Genomic DNA, 27,322 nt, shown 5'->3' with positions numbered 1-27,322 from the left:
TACACATCTCAATCATGGGCACATAGCGACTCCGGTGGAGTAAGCATGATGCCACAGAGGAGATTGAATACATCTTGTGTAAAGTGATCTGAATATACATTAGGGTGTCCACTTGGCAATCCTAGCCTTTGCTACTCAGCTGTCTGTGTAAAGACCACCACAGTTGATAAAAAAAAAGATATAATTTACTTTAGAAAGCAGTTCTTCCAAAGCAGAATGTAAAAGCCAGAAATCCAGTTTATGCAGAGTTTCCTCAGCAGAGGGAGAGTGAGATCTAGGTTGGAAGACTAGAATGGGGATGGGAGTCACATTTTTTTTTTTTTTTTTTACTTTCCTTCAGTTGCCCTTATATGGTGCCTACCTCAGAGTGAGCTGGGAACTTCTCCATGATCACAACAGGCTCAAATTTCAAGTTACCATGCTTGTTAGCCAACGCATTTGGTGCTGTAAGTTTGGAATGAGGTTGTGCCCATGTGGAAGCTGACTGCCTAATGACACACTCCTTCATGGCCAAACGTGGCTTTACTAATGCGGATGAGGTGAGAGTTTGATAAAAAGACTTGCGACAGCAAGCCTGGGTAGAAGCCTCAAGTAAAGCATCCACACAGCCTTTTGCCTGACTGCATGAAACTGCATGAAATTGCTTATTTGGGAGCAACTTATCCTGATAATCTTCTGACCATGTGCAGTGTCTGGATCCACCTTAGTCTTTTTTTGTGGGCATCCCACCAGAACTGGTTGGTTGCTCCTTTATTTGAGAAAGAGGAGCCACTTTAGTGAAAGAACTGTCTTAGGCTGAAGCTTCCCTTGTCTTGTTCCGATTTCTATGGCCAAGCCGTATACAAAGGGATGTGATAGTTTGGACACCATGATCTAGCCTGGTAGCTTGTTTACTATATCGGTTGTGGGGTCCATGGGGTGGGGGATGTCTGGAGTAATCTCCTCCTCCAGTGACTTGTGCAATATTGCAGTAGCCCTTGTGGTGACGATAGAGGCAGCTGGTCTGGGAGGTGAAGACCTTCAATGTTCGTAGTGTTATACATATTGAACACTTCAAACCCAAGGACCTTTAAATTGATCAAACAGATTGGACAAGACCGCAGAGGAATCAATGAAAAATGTACTGGCAATATAATCCATTGATCCATTGACGAGCAACAAAGGAATTGAGTTTAGGACACTTTTAAGGAGTTCGGAACATCTTTTCGAGAACCCAAAGTTCAATGATGGCCATCATCTATAAAGGATAATGTTAATCCTCATAGCCGCTAACAGGAATCACCTGGTGGTGCAAACAATAGTTTTGATTTCCTGCTCTCTCTTAACAACCTCTCTCTCTTTTTGCCCTTGGTCCTGTGTTTTCTTTTCTGATGCACAGAAGAAGGAAGACTTGTGGGAGGGAAACCAGAAATTGCTCTTATGAAGATGCAACAACTGATATCCGGCCCATGCAGCAGATTGTTTCCCAGAACCCAACTCCATTCTTAGCAGAAGGCTCACTCTTCATGTTCACTTTTCGAGTCCTGCTCACAATCTCAGGAAAGAAAAACATATAACATTTTCGCAAGCAGGGCATGCAAGCTTTGAGTGGGTCCAATGTGGAGAGGAAACCACTGCATGGTTCCATTGTTGGAAATCAGTCTTTACCCCTACGCATGGCAGAGAGCACTGATTTGTTTCTGTAGCCAACCAAAATACATCTCCGGGGGGGGGGGGGTTTAGTCACTTGTGCATAGGCGATGGACCCTGTGCAAGAGGAATGGATGCAAAACTGAGTTTTTCAGACTAAAAGCACTTTTTGGAGAAGCCTTTTCTGGATCCTGCCTTGTTTTCAGACATTCTCCGCCAGCTGGAAAGGATTGAGATGAGGTTCACAAAGTAAAGTACCAAAAGATGTTTCTGGGTGTTCGAAGACTTGGTACTGATCCTGACTTTGAATTTAAGAACTCCCCCTTACTGGGTTTTAGAGATGCAAGAGTCCCCAAACTTATTGGGTTAAGAATAGGACCGGCCATTCTGGATAAAGTCATTTGCCCTGGAAGAGTTCTTTGAAGCTGTGGATTGTACAATGGTTTGAGATGCTGCTTTCATATTCTAATGCCCTCCATTGGTTTGAGGGGCTCCTTTCAAGTTTGGTTTAAGTTGGAAGTTTCTTTCCAAGGTCTTGGACCCCTCTAGAAGCCTGTCAAGTTCCTCCTAGGTAGGTGCAGTGCCAGAGATTTTGGCACACTAGGCAAAGAGACATTTTGAAAAGCTGGGCAAAGTACAATTTGATTCCCCCAGCAAAGAATCTTTTTGAAAAAGAACATTTATTTCTTCTAACTGCAGGCTTCAAGGTTTGTCGTTGGAGGAAACATTGATTGTGTTGACCAAAGAACCAAACTCAATACTTTCAGCAGAGTTTTCCCTAAGCAGCTTCTACTAAGAAGTATTCAAAGTATGGACAAACAGAAGCCCAGGTTAACCATCTAAAGTGTGAGAGAAAGAATATTCTTGGATATCCCTACCCTACAAAAAAAGAGAGAACTATAAGTAACGCATTCCAGAGCAGTGTATGAAACTATCGGGTATCCCGTCAAGGACGAGAAGATAGAAGAAGGAAACCATGTGTTAACACCTTCGAGTGAGAGTTTAAAAGCCACTGGGGTAACTCCTGAACTCTGCCATAAAGAGACACTTGGGGTCAGCACAGTAGGGGCAGCAGGAATGATGTGCAATTACTGGGACATGCTTCATTCTGGACTGCCATATACTCTCCATACAGAGTACACATTTCTTTTGGTAACATCAAAGGGTGGTGCGTAACTGTGTTGGGGGCAACCCTTCCACCAGACTTGAAGAGGCTCATTTTATTGAGGGACAGAGAGCGAACCCTAGGGCAACCACTCAAAGTGTGGGACAGACAACACTTTGGTAAGCCTCCCTCCCTCTGGCGCCAAGAAGTTGCCATGGTAACTGTCTCTTCCACATCTTTAGATTGTGACTGAGAGGGAACATTTGAAATAACCCTCCCATTAATGATAGAATTCTATTTTGGCTGCTCTGCCCAAGGTGGCCATGGAGTCTAGGGTTACCTACGATGCCTCTGTGTAAGAAAATCAATAGTCCCGTACAATGAACTTTGGGGTTCCCGAATAAAGTGGGACTGGCCGAGATGTGTGGCTTAATGGCTAAAATGTTTGCTGCATGAACTGTAGGCAAGGCTGGATGTCTCAGTAGTCCAATGAGACCTACTGGATATGAGCTACCTCATGGAGGTAACAAAAAAGTCACATCAACCTACTCCACTTTGAGACAGTGAGACTGCTGTGTGTGTGTACATGGAAGCTGCTGGACCACCATGGCCCCTGCCAAATGGATGCACAAAGACCTGTGAGGCAGCTGTAGCACACAGATGCACTGTGGGAAGGCAAGCATTATGTTTCAATGACCACTATTTGTAGGGGTCAGAAAAGACTGACAGTGCCCACATACAGCTGGGCACAGGGGGCAGTGGACAATAACAGACTTGTGCACAAAGGACATTGACCACTCGTAATAGAGTTATGGGGGCCCAGGGACAGTTCAAACATAAGGTAGGGCAGAGTGCGTCATTATCTAGGTAGTACGGACCGCGTAAGAATTCTAGGAAATAGAACCCCTCTGTGAGCGAGGGGTAACTTAGTCACCACCCACCTATGATGGGGTACTTGGGCACACTAGGCCACTTAGTATTGAGCACATGGGACCTCTGGGCTAAAGACCTCCCAGTTGGGGTGGATAACTGTAAACTAGTGTCTGCCTTTGGAGGGGTGCAGGGCACACTTGGGCATAGGGGTGCATTGCCAGCTCCTAGCACAGGGTGTTTAAGGTTAGCCCTCTGTGTGAGTTCACTAGAACAGCTTGACTGCCAACGTTCAGCACCTTTCATTCTCCTTGTACTGCCCCTTCTGACCAGCACTAGCGCGACAAGATGCCCAGGCTGACTGCTGAAGCATTCAGAGTTCAGGGGAACACTTGGAGTCTGTAAATGTCTGGTAACCCCTTTTCTCTGAGATGCTCCAGTCCCCTCCCCCCCAGGATCCAGACCCTCCGGAGAGCCGCCTGGAGGAGCGGAAGCCAGTTCCCCAGCTACTTCCGGTTTCTCTGAATCCCGCGTCTCTCCGGACATACACATATATAGCTATATATATTTATATATCTGTGTGTGTGTCAGAGCCACTTGACGCGTTGGGCAGTGTGGTGGAGAGAGACACAATGTCCGCTGTTATTTTAGGTGTGTCCGCTCCGTGACGTACTGGAAGAAGAGGCTGTAGTCCGTGAGCGCATGCGGACCGCCCAGTGGGGTGGGAACTCTCTGTGGGTGGGGCATGTGCCTGAGGTAAGGAGGGTCCGCAGCCTGCAGCTGGCGGCTGTCTGTGCTGTTGAATGTGTGGTTCCGCTTGAGGTGAGTCGCCCTGGCTGCATTGTTGCTATTGCTGCAGTTCAGCCGGTCCATGTTCCAGAGAAGCGGGTCTGAATAATCCGGGTTACTGGTGGGTGCCGAGACAACCCGTCGGCGGTCAGGGCTGTCGCTGGGCGTCACAGGGTATGAGCTCCTGCCCAGGTTGACCCCAGGCCTGTGCTGCAGGCGGCCATTGCCCTCTGCGTGGTCCCTGCCTCCCGCTGGCAAATAGAGCATGTCTAATGGAGAATCGCTTCCCTCGTCCGTGGATGCCTGCTTCAGGTGAACCTTGTGGTAATTGACTGGGACGATCTGCCCACTGCTGCCAACGTGATGCATGATTTGGGGGTGCCCGCTGTGCATCATCATGGTAGTGGAGCTCCCCGGATCCCGGAACGAAGAGTTCAAGTGTTGGCCATGCTCCCAGTTTCCATTTTTCAAGTTTATCGGGCAACGCTTTTGTTGTTGGGGCGTCTGCTCCGGGGTGGGCAGCACACCAGCATGGGGGTCATGCTGGTGGACTTCCAGACTCTTGTGCCAGCCATTCTGCCAGAGGGGCTCCAGCAGGTTACCAGACGGGTCTCTGGACCGGCGCTCCGTCATGTCATCCAGCCTGCTAACGCTAGCCACTGACTCGCTGTGGGACAAGATGTTCTCCTTGTCCTTGCGCCGAGCCATCTCTCTTCTGTCTCGGCGGCCAATGAAGCAAAACACACCGAGGCCGGAGACAGCTGCACCAATGACAAAGGCAGCCACGCAAGACATCACCAGCAGGTTCACCGAAACCAAACCATCTGGCTCTTCTACGAAGCTCTCGGTCAAAAGACCTGAAACAGAAGAAGGGGACAAGGAAACATTGAAGATAGGTTCATAACAGAGTGAGACCAATCAAAGCATCCTTCCTTCAGGTTACGGGTTCTACTTTCAACAAAAGTCCAATGAGGGGCTAGTTTACTAGACCCCCAATGGTGGTAGACTGGGTGCTAAAGGCAGCCCTGGTAAATGTGTTCATACCAGCTCCCAAGTGTATAGAGGGGTTGTAGCAAGTGAGTTCAGATATCTCCAGGAAGGTTTGGGAGGGCAAATTATATACATGTGTACAAGAAAATTGTGTGCGTTTACTCAAGGGTGTTGGCAGGCTTATTAGATGATGATAGCTCTGCCTTCCCATCCGTAAAACCACGACTTGGTCCACGGAATATCTTACTCTGAACACAAAGGGACAACTTCATGCAGTGAGGTGAATTGGAACCTATGCACAATGCAGCCCCTCCAGAGGCCCTTTCTAGCTTCCCTACCAGAGGCCCTCTTCACAATGCAGCCTCCCTAGAGGCCCTCTCTAGCTTCTCCACCGGAGACCCTCTCACGCACAATGCAGCTCCACCACAGGACCTCTCTAGCTTCTCTACTAGAGGCCCTCTGCACAATGCAGCCCCACCAGAGGCCCTCTCTAGCTTCTCTACCAGAGGCTCTCTGCACAGTACAGCCTCCCTAGAGGCCCTCACTAGCTCCTCCCCCCCCGGAGACCCTCTCACGCACAATGCAGCCCCACCAGAGGCCCTCTCTAGCTTCTCTACCAGAGGCTCTCTGCACAGTACAGCCTCCCTAGAGGCCCTCTCTAGCTTTTCCACCAGAGCCTCTCTGCACAGTGCAGCCTCCCTAGAGGCCTTCTTTAGCTTTCCCACCAGAGCCTCTCTCTGCACTATGCAGCCTCACTAGATGCCCTCTTCAACCTTTCCACCAGAGCCTTTCTCTGCACAATGCAGCCTCACTAGAGGACCTCTCTAGCTTCTCCACCTGAGACCCTCTCATGCACAATGCAGCTCCACCACAGGACCTCTGTAGCTTCACTACCAGAGGCCCTCTCTGGCACAATGCGACTCCACAAGAGTGTCTCTAACGTCTCTGCCAGAGGCCCTCTCTGACACCGTGTAACTTCACCAGAGACCCTCTCTGACACAATATAACTCCTTGACACAATATAACCCCACCAGAGACCCGCTCTGACACAATGTAACTCCACCAGAGACCCTCTCTGACACAATGTAACTCCACCAGAGACCCTCTCCGACACAATATAACTCCACCAGAGACCCTCTCTGACACAATATAACTCTCTGACACAATATAACTCCACCAGAGACCCTCTCTGACACAATAAAACTCTCTGACACGATATAACTCCACCAGAGACACAATATAACTCGACCAGAGACCCTCCCTGACACAATGTAACTCTCCCAGAAGACCTTTCTTGCTGCTCCAAGAGAAGCCCTGATTGGCTATGTGCACCTCCAGAGGATGCCGCTAACTTGCTCTCTCAGTCAACCAGAAAGCAGATCTTGACTGCTTAGAGTACACCTCATTTAGGGGGCAACAATCCTCGTCTCACCAAAGGGTGGTCTGGGTGGAGGATACTTCGCTCTGAAGGTGGATCTTGATGGAGTGGGCACCGGAGGTCAGGAAGATTGAAGCGAGAGAGGTAACACTTGTTGATGTTTCTCCACGAAGTGTAATGTAGCACAGTGTCTTGTTCATGTGTGGGGTGTGGTGGCGGGAGACCCCAGTAGTGCTTCACGTGTGATATCAAGTCTGGACACTCCACACCTCCTTACAGCAACAGCAGATATAATGTCACTGAGACTGCCATCACTGTCTCACGAAACAGGGGCAACACCAGCTGCACACATGGCACAAGCTCTACTAAAAAGTGACATTAGGTTGGAATTACTTCATCTACACAGTGACAACATTAGTCACACAGTAGGGACAGTCTCTCCTAATCAGTAACAGTATTAGTTGCACAATTGGTACTACCTGACCTAGACTTTGACATAATTAGTTACACAGTTGGCACAATCTCTGCTGAACAGTGCCAGTTAAAGGGTTGGCACAATCTCACCTATAAAGCAAGTACAGTCCCACTTAAGTAGCACATCCATACATCCCAGAAAGAAAGTAAAATGTCACTTGCACAGTGAGTAAAATATCACGCAGGCAGCAAGAACAATCAGACTTGAGCAGCCAGCACAACCCCTTAAGTAGCAAGACAAATTAACTTAGATCACTCTTTCTGTGGGATTCTAGCAGCTTAAGTGAGATAGTCTCGTGACTTAACTTCAATCATGCCACAAGCCAATTTCACTTAAGCAGCGGCTACAATCTCCCATAAGTTTTGAGTATGCCCTCAGTTGAGCACTGGCATTTCATTCAAGTAGTCCTCACAATCTCTCTTAAACCACCCAAAAAGTCCTTCCTGAACATCTGAGTAAAATGTTACTCGAGTAACAGGAACAATCTCACTCAAAACACAAGCAGAGTCATTTAAGCTGCGAGTACAAAATCACTTTAGCAGTAAGTAAAATCTCACTTAAGCGGTGAGTAAATCTCACTTACCATCGCAATCCCCTAGGTGCGCAGTGTTGACGCCAGCGATGTCCTGTTCAAAGCTGACCCTGAAACAGATCAAGACCATTGGTTAGAGGACTGAGATTTGGAGGTACGTGTTGAGCAGTGTAGCAGCTGCACAGGTGAGGCTCGCTAGCGAAACACTGAGAATGGCGCTGGTAGGACCTGCTGGTAGACCCACCATGGCGGACTTGGCACATGAGCAGGTTGGCCTTTAGCAGTAGAGGGGTGTGGCCCTTGCACAGGTAGTGCTGTCCAGTGGTACATAGAAGCAGTAACCCGCAGTGATACACACTGGTAGCACCGCATGGTGGCACAGGTTGAGGAATGTGGCATGGATGCAAGTAGGACCCTCGGGTGGTACACATTGAGTGGTCATGTCACATGACAGGTTGGGCCCTCAATTTAGCCTTTGGTTGTTGTTGCCCTCGCTTAACACATTTTTTGTGTTTTGCTTCCCTTGGTCCCTACTTTCACCAACCCAGCATGGCTTCTGCCAGTAGCTTAGTAAGTGTTCTTTGGGCCCCAGTGCAAGCCAGAAAAATGGGTAACCTTTCCTGCTGGTTGGAAAGCAAAAAATACAAATGATCAGGGTTCAGAGGGCCCATTGAGCCCCGGTGTCACTGCATCTCCTGCACCATTGGCAGATAAACCTCTGGATCCTGCAACTCTTTTTCCATTGACTTTTCCACCCCCTCTATCTCTGTACCCTATGTCTCCTTTCCTGCCCTGTTTTATCCCCCCACTGTGGCCTACTTTTTCCATACGCCTATCCTTTGCTTTCAGAGCATTTACCTTGTACCCGGTTCCAAGTAGGAGCAGGTCCCATCAGGAGTCCAGCCGCAGTAAGGGTCCCGTATACTGAGACAGTTCCTATAATAAAAACCACAAACACAGTGTGAAGAGAGACAATACTCATCCATCTGCAGGAGCAAAAAACACTGCCTGGTCTTCATTCCAACTCATACCACTCTCTAGACTTCCTGTCTTTTTATCTCATGAATACTAAGGCTGCCTGGTCTTGATTCCCCCTCATGGCTCTTTCTTTCCCCACCCCACACCAGTGGTTAGTTTGTAAATAAAAATGTGCTGGTGCCTAACGCTCTCCCGTGAGTCACACGGCTGCTGCAATTAAATGTGCAAGCACAGAATACTGAGGCAGCGTAATCCTGATGCCTTATTGGGCCTCTTTAATTCATTTACAGCCACTCCCTGCCCCTTCAGCTCTCTTGCAGCTTTCTGCTTTCTTCCTTTGTGACGATTTCCGTCTTTCTCTTCCTCCGTCTTTTCCATAGGTGTTTTTTGCTCTCAGTCCACTACGTACCACATACAGGTTGTTGTTGGGGATTTTTTTTACTTTGATTTATTTTTGGTCCTGCGTTCAAGTTGAACTTCCTACTACATCATGTCTCAGTCAAGAGCATCATCAGTTACATCCCTGGATTTGTTTTTTGAGGAGGATAGGTTGGAAACCTACACCATGAAGGAACTGAAGTCAGTTTGTAAAACCCTCAAAGTCCAAGTTAGAGGCCTCACCAAGAAGAAAGAGCTACAAAAGGCGCTGAGGGCCTGGGAAGCAGCTAGAACTGCCACTGGGCATTCTGAGCATCCAATTGGGGAGACCGTGGAGCCAAATCCAAGGGAAGATGTGCTGAGGGTGCAGGAGCTGCCGGGGGTGGGGGAGAGGTACCCTCCGGGACAGGCAGCAGTAGTGTTTCCAAGGGTCTGACCCCAGAAGAGCTGGCGGACAGGAGTGTAGGAAGCTGGCTCTGTATATACTATCTCAAAGTGAGAGATACTGTGCACAGAGTCCAGGGGTTCCCCAAGAGCCTTGCCAGAGGCAATAATAGATAATACCAATGCTCTATTTTGTGGTAGTGTGGTCGAGCAGTAGGCTTATCAGAGGGTAGTATTAAGCATTTGTTGTACACACACAGGCAATAAATGAGAACACACACTCAGACTTAACTCCAGGCCAATAGGTTTTTATATAGAAAAATATTATTTTCTTAATTTATTTTAGAACCACAAGAGTCAAATTGCAGGTAAGTACATTAAATGTAAGGTACTTTGCAGAGGTATGGATAGAACTTTGAATCAAAACAGTAATGTACACGGTTTGGCATAAAATGGCAATAAGCTATTTTAAAAGTGGACACTGCAAAATTCAACAGTTCCTGGGGAGGTAAGTACAGGTTAGTTTTTGAGGTAAGTAAAGCACTTACAAGTTCAGGCTCCAGGGCATAGGCAGCCCACCGCTGGGGGTTCAAGTCAACCCCAAACACCCAGCACAGGCAACACAGGGTCGGTCAGGTGCAGAGGTCAAAGAGGGGCCCAATAACATAGGCGCCTATGGAGACTAGAGGTGCTCCGGTTCCAGTCTGCTAGCAGGTAAGTACCTGCGTCCTCGGGGAGCAGACCGGGGGGGTTGTAGAGCACTTGGTGGGGGTCCCAAGCAGGCACACAAAATACACCCTCAGTGGCACAGGGGTGCAATGGGCAAACAAGGCATCAGGTTTTGTACAGAAATCAATGGAGGGACCCGGGGGTCACTCTGACGATGCAGGCCGGGCACAGGGGAGATTCTCGGGCCAACCACTGACTGGGCAAGGGTGAGGGCTGCCTGCTGGTCACTGCTGCACCAATGGATGGTTCTTCACGGGCCTGGGGGCTGAGGGTGCAGTGCTTCTTCCAGGCGTCGAGTTTCTTTGATACCGGGCAGTCACAGTCAGGGGGGTCCTCTGCATTCCCTCTGCAGGCGTCGTCGTGGGGGTGCAGAGAGCTCGGCTCAGGGTGGACGCATCGTTGGAGTTGCCTGAGGGTCCTCTCTGCGGCATTGGTTTCTCTGGACACGGTCCAGGGGCTTCGGGTGTAGGGTGGTAGGGACTCACGCTTCCGGAGTGAGGTGAGAGTCCCTTTAAATATGGTTTCTTCTTGTTGCTTTAGACAGGGCCGCTGTCCACAGTAGTTTCTTGGCCCTTTGGAGTTGCAGGGCAGTCCTCTGAGTTGGCAGAGGTCACTGGGCCCGCAGGATACGTCGCTGTTGCAGGTTCTTTGAATCAGGAGACAAGCCGGTAGGGCTGGGGTCAAAGCAGTTGTCGTCTTCCTTCTTCTCTGCGGGGTTTTCAGGTCAGCAGTCCCTCTTCTCATAATGTCATCAGGAATCTGATCTCCTAGGTTCAGGGTCACCTCTAAATACTACATTTAGGGGTGTGTTTAGGGGTGGTGGGCAGTAGCCAATGGCTACTGGCCCTGAGGGTGGTTAAACCCTTCTTGTGCCTCCTCCCTTTGGGGAAGGGGTGCACATCCCTAATCCTATTGGGCTAAATCCTCCAAAGCAAGATGGAGGATTTTCTAAAGAGGGGGGTCATATCAGCTCTGGTCACCTTAGGGGTGGACCTGGCTGAGGGGTGACTCCTCCTTGTTTTTCTCATTATCTTGCTGGACTTGCTGCCAAAAGTGGGGGCTGTGTCAAGGGGGTGGGCATCACCACTTGCTGGAGTGCCCTGGGGCGTTGTAACACTAGACTTGAGCCTCTGAGGCTCACCGCCAAGTGTTACAGTTCCTTCAGGGGGGAGGTGTGAAGCATCTCCACCCAGGACAGGCTTTGCTCCTGGTCACAGAGTGTACAAAGGCACTCACCCCATTTGGACTGAAACTAGTTTAGAAGTGGCAGGCTGGCAGAGACTGGCCAGCCTAGCACTAGCAGTTGGGCTGGCATTCAGGGGGCATCTCTAGAGGTCCTCTGTGTGCATTTCTCAATAAATCCCACACTGGCATCAGTGTGGATTTATTGTGCTGAGATGTTTGATACTAAACTTTCAAGTATTCAGTGTAGCCATTATGGAACTGTGGATTTTGTGTTTAACAAACTCCCAAACCATATACTCTTTATGGCTTCCCTGGACTTACAATGTCTAAGGATTGGCTTAGACACTGTAGGGGCATAGTGCTCATGCAGCTATGCCCTAACCTGTGGTATAGTGCACCCTGTCTTAGGGCTGTAAGGCCTGCTAGAGGGGTGACTTACTATGCCACAGGCAGTAGGTTGTGGGCATGGCACTCTGAGGGGAGTGCCATGTCGACTTAGTATTTTCTCCCCACCAGCACACACAAGCTGTGAGGCAGTGTGCATGTGCTGAGGGAGGGGTCCCCAGGGTGGCATAATACATGCTGCAGGCCCTTAAAGACCTTCCCGGGCCACAGGGCCCTTGGTACCAGGAGTACCTTTTACAAGGGACTTATCTGTGTGCCAGGGCTGTGCCAATTGTGGAGACAAAGGTACAATTTTAGGGAAAGAACACTGGTGCTGGGGCCTGGTTAGCGGGGTCCCAGCACACTTTCAATCAAAGCTGACATCAACAAAAGGCAAAACGTTAGGGGGTAACCATGCCAACAGTGGAATTTTCCTACAAGGATGATAACTTAAAGAGATCAGACAGAGATGCAGAGGCTTAAAATAGAGGACCAAATGGAGAAGTGAGCCATGGAGGAAAGGAAGATGATCTTAGACCATGAGCTCAGAGTGAAGGAGCTGGATCAGAGGACCAGATCCAGCAGTGATGGTGGCAGCAATACCTCTGTGCTCTCAGATACGGTAGTCCACATTCCCAAGAATGTAGGAAGGGAGATGATATCCAGCGGTGGTTTCAAGGATATGAGGTAGCTATTCACATGAATGGGGTCCCTGCGAAGAATTGGGGAGCAGGATAGTGGACCACTTCACAGAGGAGGGGAGGGACACTTTGTTAGCTTTGGGTAAGGGGTACAACCTCACCTACGCTGACATAAATTAGGCCCTTCTCACCAGGTATGGTCTCACTCCTGACAAGTACAGAGATCAGTTTTGAGGGAGTAAGAAAGCTAATTCACAGACCTGGTTAGAATGTGTGGATTCTTTTTGCAGGGCACTGGATGGTTGGGTGAAGGGCAGTAATGTCACAGAGTTTCTGGGGCTATACAACTTAATTGCGTGGGTGCGCTTGTCTAGTCTATGTTTTGCAGAGCTGCGCCAGCACCTGACTGATAGTAAGCTGATTGACCCCAGGAAGCTTGCTATGGAGGTGGACCGCTGGGTGAGTACCAGGGTCCACAAGAAGGTGTATGGGGGAGACTCTCCCAAAGGTGGACAGGGTCCCCAGGAACAGAGTGGAGGGGGAAAAGGGTAAACAAAAGGAGTTCTCCAAAGGGCGCCTATCTAGTACCCAGGGGAAAAATCCCCCCCCACCCCCCAGGAGATAAGAAAAGATGGGCCTCTTCACGAAAGCCTGCAGAGGCGGGACCCCATAAATGTTTTTCTTGTGACCAGGTGGATCACATGAAGGGGGATCCCAAATGTCCCAAGTGGACACAGCCACTTACCGGTGGGCAGACCAAGGGGTTGGCCAGTGTAGTGCTTGGGGAGGAGTTGGTCCCAGGTGGGTGTGGGGAGCCAACCGAGATGACCCTTGTCTCACTAGGAGATGGTGAGATAGTCCAGAGAAACCGAATGCCTGATAACACTAAAAAAATACAGGCAGTGGGTGACCATCAATGGGCAGAGGGTAGAGGCGTTTCAGAGATACTGGAGCCAGTGTGACCATGGTCCGGTGTCACCTGGTGTCTGAGGAGAAGATAGTCCCTGGTGTATTCCACTAAGTAGTTGCAGTGGACAACTCAGAGCACCAGTGTAAGTTCCCTTTGAGTGAGGGGTGGTCTCAGGTTCCTTGAGGGTAGCTGGGAGTCCCACCATGCCTGTTGACTGTCTGCTGGGGAAGGACCTGGAGACTTCCACCTGGAAGGAGGTGGAGTTCAGGTCACACTTGGGAATGTTGGGGTTGCCAGAATGGGCACGTGTGACCACTTGGTCAATGGCAGCCAGTCAAGGGTGATCAGAAGGACCTGGAGCCTGAAACAGTGGCCCAGGTACCTGTCAAGAAAAAGGGCAGGGGGCACGGGAAACCCGCCCCTTAAGTTCCCATGGTCCGGGAGGAGGCGGACCTCCAGGGAGGCACCTCAGCACCTACAGGGGAACAAGTGGCGTAACTGGGAGACCTACCTGAGCTGACCCATTGGCAGCAAGAGGGGGTCCCACCAGGGAAGATTTCTGTGCAGAGAAGAAGGTGTGCCCTACTCTAATAGGTCTTAGGCAGCATGCTGAGGACCAGGCAGCTGGAGCTGAGCTTAAGAATCACCTGATCTATTGGGCGAATGGCCTACTGTATATCAAGTCTAAGACTGCTGAGCCTGGGGCAGCCCATGTGCTGGTGGTACCCCAGCGCTCAGAGCCTTCCTAATAGGTTTGGCCCATGATGAGCCTCTGGCAGGACATTTGGGGCACATCATGCTAGGCTTGTCACCCACTTCTACTGGCCCCAAATGAGAAAACATTACAGATACAGACGCTTTCTGTAGACCTGTCAGACTTGCCAAGCAAGTGGCAACACTGGAGGGAAATGTAAAGCTCCCCTCCAACCCTTTCCTGTTGTGAGCACCCCTTTCGAGCGAGTGGGAATTGACATTGTAGGGCTGCTAACCCCAAGACAGCCCTGGGCCACATGTTAATCCTGGTCTTGGTGGACCATGCAACCCGGTACCCTGAGGCTATCCCTCTGAGCGCAGTGACGGCACCCGTTGTGGCCCGGGCACTGATGGGGATCTTTACCCACGTGGGTTTCCCCAAGGAGGTGGTATCTGACTGGGGTACCAACTTTATGTCCATATACATAAAAGCCATGTGGAAGGAATGTGGGATCAACTACAAGTTCACCACTCCTTACCACCCCCAAAGTAACGGGTTGTTTGAGAGATTCAACCTGACCCTAAAAGGCATCAGACTCCATGAGGCGTAAATGGGACGACCTCTTGCCATGCCTTCTTTTTGCCTACCAGGAAGTACCACAGAAGGGGTTTGGTTTTAACCCCTTTGAGCTGTTGAAGGGGCACCCGGTCAGAGGACCTCTACGTCTGGTGAAAGAGGGCTGGGAGCAAGCTCCTAGGAAGTTACCCCAGGATGTATTTAGCTACATGCTGGCCTTCAGAAACCAGACTGCATACTTCAGGAAGCTCGCTGAAGAGAACGTGGAGGCAAGCCAGGAGGACATGAAGTGCTGGTATGACCAGAATACCACTCTGGTTGAGTTTCAGCGTGGCCAGAAAGTGTTTGCCATGGCTCCAGTAGAGCCTTGTGCTCTACAAGACCAGTGGACAGGGCCATGTGGGGTGACGGAGCGCAATAGTGATGTCACATACTTAGTGGACTTTCAGACTCCAAGGAACCCCTTGAGGGTCCTACATGTAAACCACCTCAAACCCCACTTTCAGAGGTCTGGGTTAACCATGCATCTTGCTACAGATGATGGGGTGGAAGAGGAGAGTGAACCTCTCCCTGACCTCCTGTCTATCAGGGAGCAGGATGGGTCAGTAGAAGCTGTGGTCCTCTCCACTTCTCTGACTCTAGAGCAGCAGAGTGACTGTCGCCAGTTACTGGGACCATTTTCAACTCTGTTCTCACTTGCTCCAGGTGTCACCCATCTATGCACACATGATGTGGACACTGGGGACAGCCTGCCTGTGTAACACAAGGTTTACAGGCTAGCTGACAGAGTGAAGGCCAGCATCAAGGATGAGGTATCCAAGATGTTAACTTTATGGGGTGATTGAGCACTCCAGCAGCCCTTGGTCCAGCCCAGTGGTTTTGGTGCCTAAGGCTGCTGCACCTGATGCTGCACCAGAACTTCGGTTCTGTGTGGACTACCGTGGACTCCATGCCATCACCAAGACTGATGCCCACCCCATCCCCAGAGCTGATGAGCTCATTGATCTGTTAGGAACTGCAAAGTTCCTCAGCACACTTGATTTAACATCTAGGTACTGGCAGAATGCCTTAACTGATGGGGCCAAAGAGAGGTCGGCCTTCTCAATGCCAGAGGGGCACTTCCAGTTCCAGGTCAGGCCCTTCGGGTTGAAGAACGCCCCTACCACCTTCTAGAGGTTGGTCAATCAGGTCCTGGCTGGGCTTGAGAACTTCAGCGCCGCCTACCTTGACGACATTGCTATTTTCACCTCCAGTTGGGAGGACCACTTGCACCACCTCTGGGAAGTGTTGAAGGCACTTCAAGCTGCAGGCTTCACTATCTAGGCCACTAGGTGCCAGAAAGGACAGGGGTCAGTGGTGTTCTTGGTAGGATGCAGCTGGGTGAATCCCAAGATTGAAGCCATTGGGGCATGGGCACTCCAAGACCCAGACAGAGGTGAGAGCCTTCTTAGGCCTCGCCAGATACTACAGGAGATTTGTCAAGGGGTATGGCACCATTGTTGCCCCCTAGAAAGAGCTGACTTCTAAGAAGCAGCCTAGACAGATGATCTGGACTGAGGCATGCCAGGCTGCGTTTGACACCCTGAAGGAGGCCATGTGCATGGTGCCCGTACTGCTGGCCCCTGACTTCTCCAAGTAGTTTGTGGTACAGACAGATGCTTCAGAGCATGGTGTGGGAGCTGAACGAAGAGGGCCTAGACCAGCCTGTAGTCTTCCTTAGCTGGAGAATACTCCCCAGGGAACAGAGGTGGAATGCAATTGATAGGGAAACTTTTGCTGTGGTCTGGGCGCTGAAGAAGCTAAGACCCTACTTGTTTGGGTCTCACTTCTGGGTTCAGACCAACCAAAGGCCCCTCAGATTATTAATGCAGATGAGGGGTGAGAACCTAAAACTGTTGAGGTGGTCCATTTCCCTATGGGGAAGGACTTTATGGTGGAACACCGTCCTGGCACAGAATACACCAACACTGATGGTCTGTCCAGGTTCTTCTGCCTTAGTGAGAAGAACTCCCAAAGGGGTTGGGTAGTTCCCCCTACTCCAGCTGGAGGGGACATGTGTTAGACCTGGCATCTTTTGGCATATTTCCCCGGTCTTTTTGTGTGCCTTCTGACCTCACATGCTGGCATGGTGGACTCTGTTTTTGCTGGTTTATTGTCTCTGTGCACTTTACCACTGCAGATCAGTGCTAAAGTGCAAGTGCTCCCTATGTAAATTGTATAGGTGACTGGTTTATCCATGATTGGCATATCTGATCTACTGAAGTCCCTAGTAAAGTGCACTATGTGTGCTCAGGACCTATAAATCAAATGCTACTAATGGACCTGCAGCACTGCTTGTACCACCTACACGAGTAGCCCTTTTAAACATGTCTCACACCTGCCCCTGCAGTGTCTGTGTGTGCAGTCGTGCACTGCCAATTTGACCTGGCAAGTGTACCCACTTGCCAGGCCCAAACTTTCCCTTTTTATACTTGTAAGGCACCCTTAAGGTAGGCCCTAGGTATCCAGAAGGGCAGGGTGCAGTGTATGTTAAAGGTGGGACATGGACTGATGTGTTTTTACATGTCCTCACAGTGACATACTGTCAAATTCGTTTTTCACTGTTTCAAGGCCTATCTCTCTCATAGGTTAACATGGGGGCTGCCTTTAAATATCCATAAAGTGCAGTTTCCCTTTGAGAGCAGATAGAAATATGGAGTTTGAGGGTCTCTGAACTCACAATTTTAAAATACATCTTTTAGTGAAGTTGTTTTTTTAGACAGTGACACAAAGGGAGCTGGGGTATAGCCAGCATATCCTGATAGGCCATCTGGGCTAGAGTGAAGGGAGGAGTGGTCACTTACACCTGAAAGGGCTGTGCCTGCCTTCACACAATGTAGTCTTAGTCTCCAAACCCCTGGTCAGGCCTGGGCAAGGCAGGATCTTGTCAACAACAGAGACTTTCCTTTGATGTTTGCCTACTTCAAAGGCAGAAAGGGGTATAAGTAGTGGACCCAAAACCCCAGCCTTTAGATCACCTCAAGAACACTTCTGGATCAAAAAGAACCTCTTCCAAGGAGAAGCGCTGAAGAGCTGGAGGAGAAGTACCGTCCCTTTGCTGTGTGTGCTTTACTAGGTTGGCCTGCAGTTGCTGCTTCTGCCCTAAAGAGGGCAAAGACTGGACTTTGCTGTGTATCCTGCTTGTGAGGGTTCTCCAACGGCTTGGAGTAGAGCTTGCTTCCTGTTAGAAGTCTCAGGGATATCAAAGACTTCAGCTTCATCTGCCTACAGCACTGGGAACTGTGTGTTTCGTGCAGCAACAGAAGAAACACCACTGCGACGCTGTCAATGACGCCACCTCCTGCACCGTGACCGGATGATGCCACCCCAAGCCATGTCCCACGTCGCACTGCAACCCTGGTCTTACTGCAACCTGACGCTGTCACAGAGCTGCTGCTTGCACTGTGACCTGTGGGCTCCGCACTCTGCATCGCTTTGCTCACACTGGAGCCTTGGTATACCAGACGACAACGCTCACGCTGCTGCCTGCACCGTGGCCTGTGTACACTGCTCGTAAGGTACATGAAGCACCGTCCAATCCTGCACCGCAGCCCTGGTCCACCAACGCTAGCACCATCAACTCTAGTGTCATCAACAGATGCCACTGTCTGCACCGCGATCCCGGGGCACCACACGGAGCCCACCCCGCGCCGCACCGCCGCCTTGGGCCTACCGACGACAGCGCTTCCGCAACAACGATGCCACTGCCTGCACCATGACCTAGAGACACCGCACGTCACACTGCCTTGCTTCACACCACAGCCCTGGTCTCACCGACGACGCAGGATGCCATCACTGAGCTGCTGCCTGCACTGTGACTTGTGGGCACCGCACGTCACATCGTCCGGCTTCACACCACAGCCCCGATGCCATCCACGCCAGAACTCCTGACTTTGTCATCAGCCTGGAGTTCGATCTGCAATGCGTGTGACTTCAAGGGTCTGACGACCCCCGCATTGACCTCCAGAACCTACGCCTGCGATGCCAGCGATGCAGCTCTCCCGATCTCATTGCGAGGATCACGACGCCCTGCATTTCCAAGGTACTGTTTACAGGCCTTCCCGACACAGCTGGCCCACGACACTGCAGCCGGCCTGTGTGTTGGATTTGTTGTTCATGATGCAGTGATAGCCCCAGACAGAGCTATCAACTTCAAGGAACTGTATTCTTAAGTAATTCTTGCAAAATTCATATCTTTATTACTGTATGTAGGATTTTTCTCGTTTTACACAGATAAATATTGGCTATTTTTCTAAAATAGGTGTGGTGTCCTTTTGTAGTGTTTTCACTGTATTACTGTGTGTTATGTGCAAATGCTTTACACATTGCTTGTGAGATAAGCAGGGGTTATCCGAGCTGGGTATGTCCTTTATCCTGGCTTAAGTGAGGGTACCCTACTTGGACAGGGTGCAACCTACTGCCAACTAGAGACCCCATTTCTAACAAGGTGAAGGGCAGGAGAGGGAGGGAGAGAGAGAGAGAGCATGAATTTCAGCAGAGAGAGAGAGAGAAAGAAAGAGCATGAGGGTACTTTGGGGACATTCTAATATGGAATTTGCCCCATGGGGTCAGTAGGGTTATACTCTCATTGAGAATGGATTTGCTTCCTCTCCCTATTGTAACTGGAGTCTGGGTTAAAGTGCTGAAAGAGTTTTGTGAGCTGCATATTCAAGATCTCAATCGTGTACTTTTTGTTTGTCCTGTGTTACTGAATGCATGTCCTCACTTTTTAAGCCCTCTGTTTCTAAAACATGACATAAGTTTGTACGATCTCCACCTGCTGAAACATTAAGTAATAAGATCCATCAACTCTTTAAATGTTTTTTGAACATTTATTAGTTACCTTGGGTGCATTGTGTATATAATGCCATTTTTTTTTTTTAAGGCAGGTGGGTTGTTGGTTTGGCAGGGATGTCCCATTGCGTAACCATGTGACCCTATATCTGTAATATTTGACGATCATATATTGCACTTTGTGTGCCTTACCTTGCTATGGCCAGTGTAGTTTACTGAATAATTTGGATGTTTTGTAGTATTTCTGTATTTACCTTTATTGACCTGAGTTGTATAATGCCATTGTCTTCAGCCTGGCTGGTGGCAGACAGTTTAGAATGGGTACGTTTTGAGGCTTTCATGCGTTTTTAACCTTTTGTGATATTTTGCTTGAATTTGCGTTGTGGGCAGTACTGTATATTAAATAACAAGTCTCTTTAATCTTCAGGCCCCTGTTTTTCGAATGTTACTTAACTTGTTCCCTATGTTAACTTTAGATTTTAATATATATTTTTAGTATATTTCCTACTGTACTATGCACAATGTCACTTTTTTAGGTCTTCATTGTTTCTTGAAAAATGTGTTTTTTAGCATGATCTATCATCTTGTTAATTCATTTTAACCCTTTTTACTTAAACCACAATTTATGTAAAAGCTGAAGGCGTTTTTTGACTTCAGTTTTCTCTTTCATTCTGTTATATTTAATATGTTGACCTCCATTTGAGTTCCCTATCATGACAAAATACTTGACCTAACTTGAGAAAGAGCATGAACTCCAGGAGAGAGAATGAAGTCCAGGAGAGATAGAGAAGAGAGGGAAAAGAAAGAGACAGCATGAATTCCTTGAGAGAAAGAACATGGATTCAAGGAGAGAATGAGGGAGAGTGGGGAGAGAGAGAAGGAGCATGACTTCCAAGAGAGAAGGAGAGGGAGGGAGCATGACTTCCAGGCAGAAGAAAGAGAGAGTGAAGAGGGCGAGAGAGAAACAGCATCAAACTCCAAGAGAGAGAGGAGCGAGAGAAACAGACAAAGAGAGAAAGTGAGAAAGAGAAAAAGGGAGAGAAAGTGAGAGAAGAAAGAAGAGCTTGAGGAATGAGAGAAGGAGAGGAGCGAGAAGAGACGGAGATAAGAGAAGAGAAAAAGGGAAGAGGAGTGAGAGAACAGTGAGAGGATAGAGAGGGGAAAGCAAGGGGAGAGAGGACAGTATGAGAGAGAGGAGAGCGAGAGGGAAGAGAGTGACAGGAGTGAGAGGAGAGCAAGAAAAGAAGAGAGAAGATGGAGAGACAAGAGAGGAGAGCGCGAGAAGAAGAAAGAGGAGAAGAGTGCGCAAGAGAAGAGAGCGCGCGCGAGACAGTGCGCAGGAGCGAGAGGGAGAGTGCGCAAGAGAAGAGAGCGCGCGCGAGACAGTGCGCAGGAGCGAGAGGGAGAGTGCGCAAGAGAAGAGAGCGCGCGCGAGACAGGGCGCAGGAGCGAGAGGGAGAGTGCGCAAGAGAAGAGAGCGCGCGCGAGACAGTGCGCAGGAGCGAGAGGGAGAGTGCGCGGGAGAGAGAGAGAGCGCGCGCGCGAGAGCACTCGAGAGATAGAGATAGAGATAGAGAGGGAGGGAGGGAGGGAGAGAGAGAGAGAGAGCGCGTGGGAGAGTGCACGCGAGAGACGGAGAGCGCGCGAGAGAGAGGGAGAGCGAGAGAGCACGCGAGAGAGCGAGACAGCGAGAGAGAGAGTGCGGGAGCGTGCGAGAGAGAGGAGGGAAGAGAGAGAGGAGAGAAAGGTGAGAAGAGAGAAAGAGGAGAGAAAGAGGAGAGACGGAGGGGAGAAAGAGGGGAGAGGGAGAGAGAAAGAGAAGAGAGAGAAAGAAGAGAGAGAAAGAGAAGAGAGAGGAAGAGAGAGAGAGAAGAGAGAGAAAGAGAAGAGAGAGAAAAGTGAGAGAAGAGAGCGAGAGAGCAAAGAGAAGAAGAGGGGTGAGAGGGTGAGAGAGAGCAGGCAAGAGAAGGTGAGAGAGATAGAGGGAGAGAGAGAGGGGGGAAAGAGAGAAAGCGGGAAGAGAGAGAGAGAGAGAGGGAAGAGGGAGAGAGGGAGCGCGAGAGAGAGGGAGCGCACACGAGAGGGAGGGGAAGCGCGCGAGAGAGAGAGTGCGAGCGTGAGAGAGGAAGAGAGAAAGAAAGAGGAAAGAAGAGGGAGAGAGAAGAGAAAGGGAGGAGAGAAGAGAGAGGAGAGAAAGGAGAGGAAGAGAAAGGGAGGAGAGAAAGAAGAGAAGAGAAAGGGAGGAGAGAAAGAGAAGAGAAGAGAAAGGGAGGAGAGAAAAAGGAAGAGAAGAGAAAGGGAGGAGAGAAAAAGGAAGAGAAGAGAAAGGGAGGAGAGAAGAGAAAGAGGAGAGAAAAGAGAAGAGAAAGAGAGGAGAGAAGAGAAAAGAGAAAGAGAGGAGAGAAGAAAGAGGAGAGAAAGGAGAGGAAGAGAAGAGAAAGAGAGGAGAGAAGAAAGAGGAGAGAAAGGAGAGAAAGAGGAGAGAAAGAGGAACAGAAGAGAAAGAAGAGAGGAGAGAAGAGAGAAAGGAGAGAGAGAGAAGAAAGAGAAGAGGAAGATAGAAAGAGAAGAGATAGAGAGAGAGGATAGAGAAAGAAGAGAGAGGGAGAAAGAAAGAGAAAGAAGAGGGAGGAGAGAAAGAGAAGAGAGGAAAGAGAGAAGAGAGAGAAGAGAAAGAGAGAAGCGAAAGAAGAGAGGGGAAGAGAAGAGAAAAAAGAAGAGAGAAGACAGAAGAAAGAGGAAGAGAGAGAGAAGACAAAGAGAGAAAGAAAGTGAGAGGCGAGAGAAGAGCGAGCAAGAGGAGAGAGAGAGAGCGCAAGAGAGGAGAGAGGAAAGAGGGCAAGAGAGCAAAGAGAGGAGAAGCGAGAGAGGGTGAGTGAGAGAGAGCGGGCGAGAGAGGGTGAGAGCAAGAGATAGAGAGGGCGAGAGAGGGCGAGAGAGCAAGAGATCGGGCGAGAGAGATAGGAGTGAAAGAGGAGAGAGAGAGAGAAGAGAGAGAGAAAGAGAAGAGAGAGAAAGAGGAGAGAGAGGAGAGAGAAAGAGGAGAGAGAGGAGAGAGAGAGAAAGAGGAGAGAGAGAGAAAGAGGAGAGAGAGAGGAGAGAGAAAGAGGAGAGAGAGAGGAGAGAGAAAGAGGAGAGAGAGAGGAGAGAGAGGAGAGAGAGAAAGGAGAGAGAGAGAGAGGAGAGAGAGAGAAAGGAGAGAGAGAGAAGAGAGAGAAAGGAGAGAGAGAGAAGAGAGAGAAAGGAGAGAGAGAGAAGAGAGAGAAAGGAGAGAGAGAGAAGAGAGAGAAAGAGGAGAGAGAGGAGAGAGAGAAGAGAGAGGAGAGAGAGAAGAGAGAGGAGAGAGAGAAGAGAGAGAGGAGAGAGAAGAGAGAAAGAGGAGAGAGAAAGAGGAGAGAGAAAGAGGAGAGAGAAAGAAGAGAGAAAGGAGAGAAAGAGGAAGAGAAAGAAGAGAGAAGGGAGAGAGAAGTAAGAGAGCGAAGAGAGCGAGAGAGGGCGAGAGAGCAAAGAGAAGAAGAGGGGTGAGAGTGAGAGAGGGTGAGAGAGAGCGGGCAAGAGAAGGTGTGAGAGAGGGAGCGAGAGAGGGAAAGACAGAGAGAGCAAGAGAGAGGGCGAGAGAGCGGGGAAAGAGAGAAAGCGGGAAGAGAGAGAAAGAGGAAAGAGAGGAGAGAGTGAGAGAGAAGAGAGAAGGAAGAGAAGAAAGACAGAAGAGAGAGAAAAGAGAAGAGATGGAGAAGAGAGAGAGAAAGAAGAGAGAAAAGAGGAGAGAGAAGGGAGAAGAGCGAAAGAGGAGAGCGAAGAGAGAAGAGAGAGGAGAGAGAAGAGTGAGAAAGATAGAGAGCGAGAAGAGAGAAGAGAGCGAGAGAGAGAAAGAGAGAAAGAGAATGAGAGCGAGAAAGAGAGAAAGGAGAGAGAAAGAGGAAGAAAGGAGAGCGAGAGAAAGAGGAGAAGAGAGAGAAAGAGAGAAGAGAGGGAGAGAGAAGAGAGAGGAGAGGGAGAAAGAGAGGGAGAAACAGAAAGAAAGAGAGCGAAAGAAAGAGAGAGAGACAGAAAGAAAGAAAGAGAGAAAGAGGAAGAGAGGGAAAGAGGAAGAGAGGGGAAGAGAGAGCGAGAGCGAAAGAGAAGAGAGAGAGGGGAAGAGAGCGAGAGCAAAAGAGAAGAGGAAGAGAGAGAAAGAGAAAGAGGAAGAGAGAGAGAAAGAGGAAGAGAGAAAGCAAGAAAGAGGTAGAGAGAGAGAAAGAGAGGAAGAGAGAGGAAGAGAGCGAGAGGAGAGGAAGAGAGAGCGAGAGAAAGAAAGAGAAGAGAGAGGGAGAGAGAAAGAGGGAGAGAGACAAAGAGAAAAAGAAAGAGAAAGAGAGAGAGAGTAAGAGAAAGAAAGGAAGAGAAAGAGAAATAAAGAGGGAGAGAGAAGAGAGAGAAAGAAAGAGAGAAAGAAAGAAAGAGAGGAGAGAAAGAAAGAGAAGAGAGAGGCGAGAGAAAGAGATAGAAAGAAAGAGATGAGAAAGAGGGGGAGAGAAAAAGAGAAGAGAGAGCGAGACAGAGCAAGAGAAAGAAAGAGAAAGAGAAAGAAAGATAGAGAGGGAGAAAGAGAGGGAAAGAAAGAGAAAGAGGGAAAGAGAGAGGCGAGAGAGAGAGAAGGGAGGAGAGAGAGAAGAGGAGAGAGAAAGAAAGAAGAGTGGGAGAAAGAGCGAGAGAGAGCAAAAGAGAGAAAGGGAGAAAGAGAGCGAGAGAGCAAAAGAGAGAGAAAGATAGCGAAAGAAAGAAGGAAGAGACAAGAGTGTGAGAAGAGAGAGGGAAAGAGAAAGAGAGAGGGGAGAGAAGAGAGAGAGAAAGGTAAAGGGAGAGAGAAAGAGGGAGAGAAAGAGGGAGAGAGAGAGATGGAAAGAAGACAGAGAGGAGAGCGGGAAGAGAGAGCGAGAAGAGAGAGAAGAGAGCGAGAAAAGAGAGTGAGTGAAGAGAGAGAAGAGAGAGGGCTAGAAGAGTGAGGAGAGAGACAAGAGAGAAGAGAGAGAGCTAGAGAGAAGAGAGAGTGAGAAAGAGAAAGGGAGAGACAGAGAGAAACAGAAACAAAGAGAAAGAGAGAAAGAAGGAGAGAGACAGAAGAGTGAGAGAGGGAGGCGAGAGAAAGGAGAGAGAGCGAGGGAGGCGAGGAGAGAGAGGAAAGAGTGTGGAGAGAGAATAGAGCAGAGAGAGAGGAGAGAGAGGAGAGAGCAGAGACAGCAGAGAGAGCAGAGAAAGAGAGGAAGAAATAGAAAGAGAGAAAGGGAGAGACAGAGGGCGAAAGGGAGAGACAGAGAGAGAAAGAGGAGAGAGAATAGGAAGAGAGCGAAAAGAGAGAAGATATAGATCGCAGAGAGAAGAGAGAGCGAGGAGATAAGAGGAGAGAGCAAGAAGAGAGAGGAGAGAGCGAGGGGAGAGAAGAAAGAGAATAGAGAGCGAGAAGAGAGAGAGTGTAGGGAGAGAGAAGTGCGAGAAGAGAGCAAGAAGAGAGAGAAGATAGATAGAGAGAAAAGAGATAGATAGAGGGAAGAGAGATCGAGAAGAGAGAGAAAAGAGAAGAGAGAGAGGAGAAAGAGAAAAGAGAGAGAAAGAGAAAAGAGAGAGAAAGAGAAAAGAGAGAGGAAGAAAGAGAAGAGAGAAAGAAAGAGAGAAGAGAGAAAGAAAGAGAGAAGAGAGGAAGAAAGAGAAGAGAGAAGAGAGAAAGAAAGAGAGAAGAGAGAAAGAAAGAGAGAAGAGAGAAAGAGAAGAGAGAAAGAAAGAAGAGAGAAAGATAGAAAGAGAAGAGAGAAAGATAGAAAGAGGAGAGAGAAAGATAGAAAGAGAAAGATAGAAGAGAGAAAGGAAGAGAGAAGAGAGAAAGAAAGAGAGAGGAGAGATAGAAAGAGAGACATAGAGAGAAAGAGAGAAAGAAAGAGAAAGAGATAAAAAGAGAGAGAGAAGAGAGAGAGAAGAGAGAGAAGAGAGAGAGAGAAGAGAAAGAGACAAGAGAGAGAAAGAGAAAGAAGAGAGGGAGAAAGAAGAGAGGGAGAAAGGGAGGAAGAGGGAGAAAGAGCGAGAGCAAAAGAGAGAGAGAGAGCGAAAGAGAAAGAGAGAAGAGAGAGAAGGAAGAGACGAGTGCGAGAAGAGAGGGAAAGAGAGAGGGAGAGAGAAGAGAGTGTGAGAAGAGAGAGAATGGGAAAGAGAAAGGAAGAGAGAAAGAGAGAAAGATAAGAGAGAGATAAAAAGAGGGAGAGAGGAGAGAGAGAGAGAGAGAGAAAGAGAGATAGAGAAAGAGGGAGAAAGAGCAAGAGAGGGAGCGAGAGCAAAAGAGAGCGAAAGAGAGTGAGAGAGAGAAAGAAAGAGAAGAAAGAAAGAAAGGAGAGAAAGAGGAAGAAAGAGGGAGAGAGAGGGGGGAGAGAAACAAAGAGGAGAGAAACAGAGAAGGAGAAAGAGGAGAAAGAAGAGAAAGAGAGAGAAAGAGAAATAAAGAGCGAGAGAGAGAAAAGAGAGAAAGAGAGAAAGAAAGAGAGGGGAGAGAAAGAAAGACGAGAGAGGAAGAGAGGAGAGAGAGAAGAAACAGATGAGAGAAAGAGGAGAGAGAAAGAGGGAGAAAGAAAGGGAGAAAGAAAGAGAAAGGAAGAGAGAAAGAAAGAGTGAGACAGAGCAAGAGAAGGAAAGAGAATGAAAGAGAGAGAGAAAGAGAGGGGAAGAGAGAGAGAAAGAGAAAGAGAGAGAGAAAGAAAGAGAAAAAGAGAGAAGAGAGGGAGAGAGAAAGAGAGAGAAGAGAGAGAAAGAGGGAGAAAGGGAGAGAAGAGGAGAGAGAAAGAAAGAGAAGAGTGGGAGAAAGAGAGAGAGAGAGCAAAAGAGAGAGAAAGGGAGAAAGAAGAGAGGGAAAGAGGAGAGAAAGAAGAGAGGAGGAGAGGGAGAGAAGTGAGAGAAGAGAGCGAAGAGAGCAAAGAGAGCGAGAGAGGGCGAGAGAGCAAAGAGAAGAAGAGGAGTGAGGTGAGTGAAAGAGAGCGGGCAAGGGAAGGTGAGTGAGAGGGAGCGAGAGAGGGAGAGAGACAGAGAGAGCAAGAGATAGAGGGCGAGAGAGCGAGGGCGACAGAGTGGGGAAAGAGAGAAAGCGGTAAGAGAGAAGAGAGAAAGAGAGGAAAGAGAGAGGAAAGATAGGGAAGAAAGTAAGAGAGAGAGAAGGAAGAGAAGAAAAACAGAAGAGAGAGAAAAGAGAAGAGAGAAAGAAGAGAGAGAGAAAAAAGAGGAGAGAGAGAGAAAAAAGAGGAGAGAGAGAGAAGGGAGAAGAGCGAGAGAAGGGAGAGAGAAGAGAGAGAAGAGTGAGAAAGAGCGAGAAGAGAGAGAAGAGGGCGAGAAAAGAGAGAAAGGAGAGAGAGCGAGGGAGGAGAGAGAGAGGAAAGAACGTGGAGAGAGAGAGGAGAGAGAAGTGCGAGAGGGAGAGAAGCGAGAGGAGTGAGAGAGAGCGAGGACAGAAGAGGAGAGAGCGAGCAGAGAGGAGAGAGCGAGCAGAGAGCACGAAGAAAGAGAGGAAGAGAGCGAGCACGAAGAAAGAGAGGAGAGAGCGAGGGGAGAGAAGAAAGAGAATAGAGAGAAGAGAGAAGAAAAAAGAGAGTGAGAAGAGGGAAGAGAGAGAGCGAGAAGAGAGATAGAGAGATAGAGGGAAGAGAGAGAGAGAAAAGAAATAGAGGGAAGACAGAGAGAAGAGAGAAAAGAAATAGAGAGGAGAGAGAGAGAAGAGAGAGAAAGAGAGAGAAGAGAGAGAAAGAGAGAGAAGAGAGAGAAAGGAGAGAGAGAGAAAGGAGAGAGAAGACAGAAAGAGAGAGAGAGAGAAGAAGAGAGAGAGAGAGAAAGAGAGAGAGAAAGAAGAGAGA

At 49.0% G+C, this 27,322-nt stretch overlaps 1 protein-coding gene across 1 annotated transcript in view; it reads right to left on the bottom strand.

The window, feature by feature from the left end:
* Positions 1-328: 328 nt before the first annotated feature.
* The window catches only part of SEMA6B (semaphorin 6B), a 289,073-nt gene continuing 262,079 nt past the window's right edge, over positions 329-27,322 (bottom strand). The window contains exons 15-17 of the mRNA XM_069215814.1: positions 8,627-8,704; positions 7,820-7,878; positions 329-5,250 (exon numbers count right to left, since the gene is read on the bottom strand). Of these exons, the coding sequence (XP_069071915.1) occupies positions 4,247-5,250; positions 7,820-7,878; positions 8,627-8,704 (1,141 nt within the window). The 3' untranslated portion in view covers positions 329-4,246. The remainder of the gene's footprint in view (positions 5,251-7,819; positions 7,879-8,626; positions 8,705-27,322) is intronic.

The sequence above is a fragment of the Pleurodeles waltl genome, chromosome 12, assembly GCF_031143425.1.
Source record: "Pleurodeles waltl isolate 20211129_DDA chromosome 12, aPleWal1.hap1.20221129, whole genome shotgun sequence".
Lineage (NCBI taxonomy): Eukaryota > Metazoa > Chordata > Amphibia > Caudata > Salamandridae > Pleurodeles > Pleurodeles waltl.
This window is presented reverse-complemented; position numbering and strand designations above follow the sequence as displayed.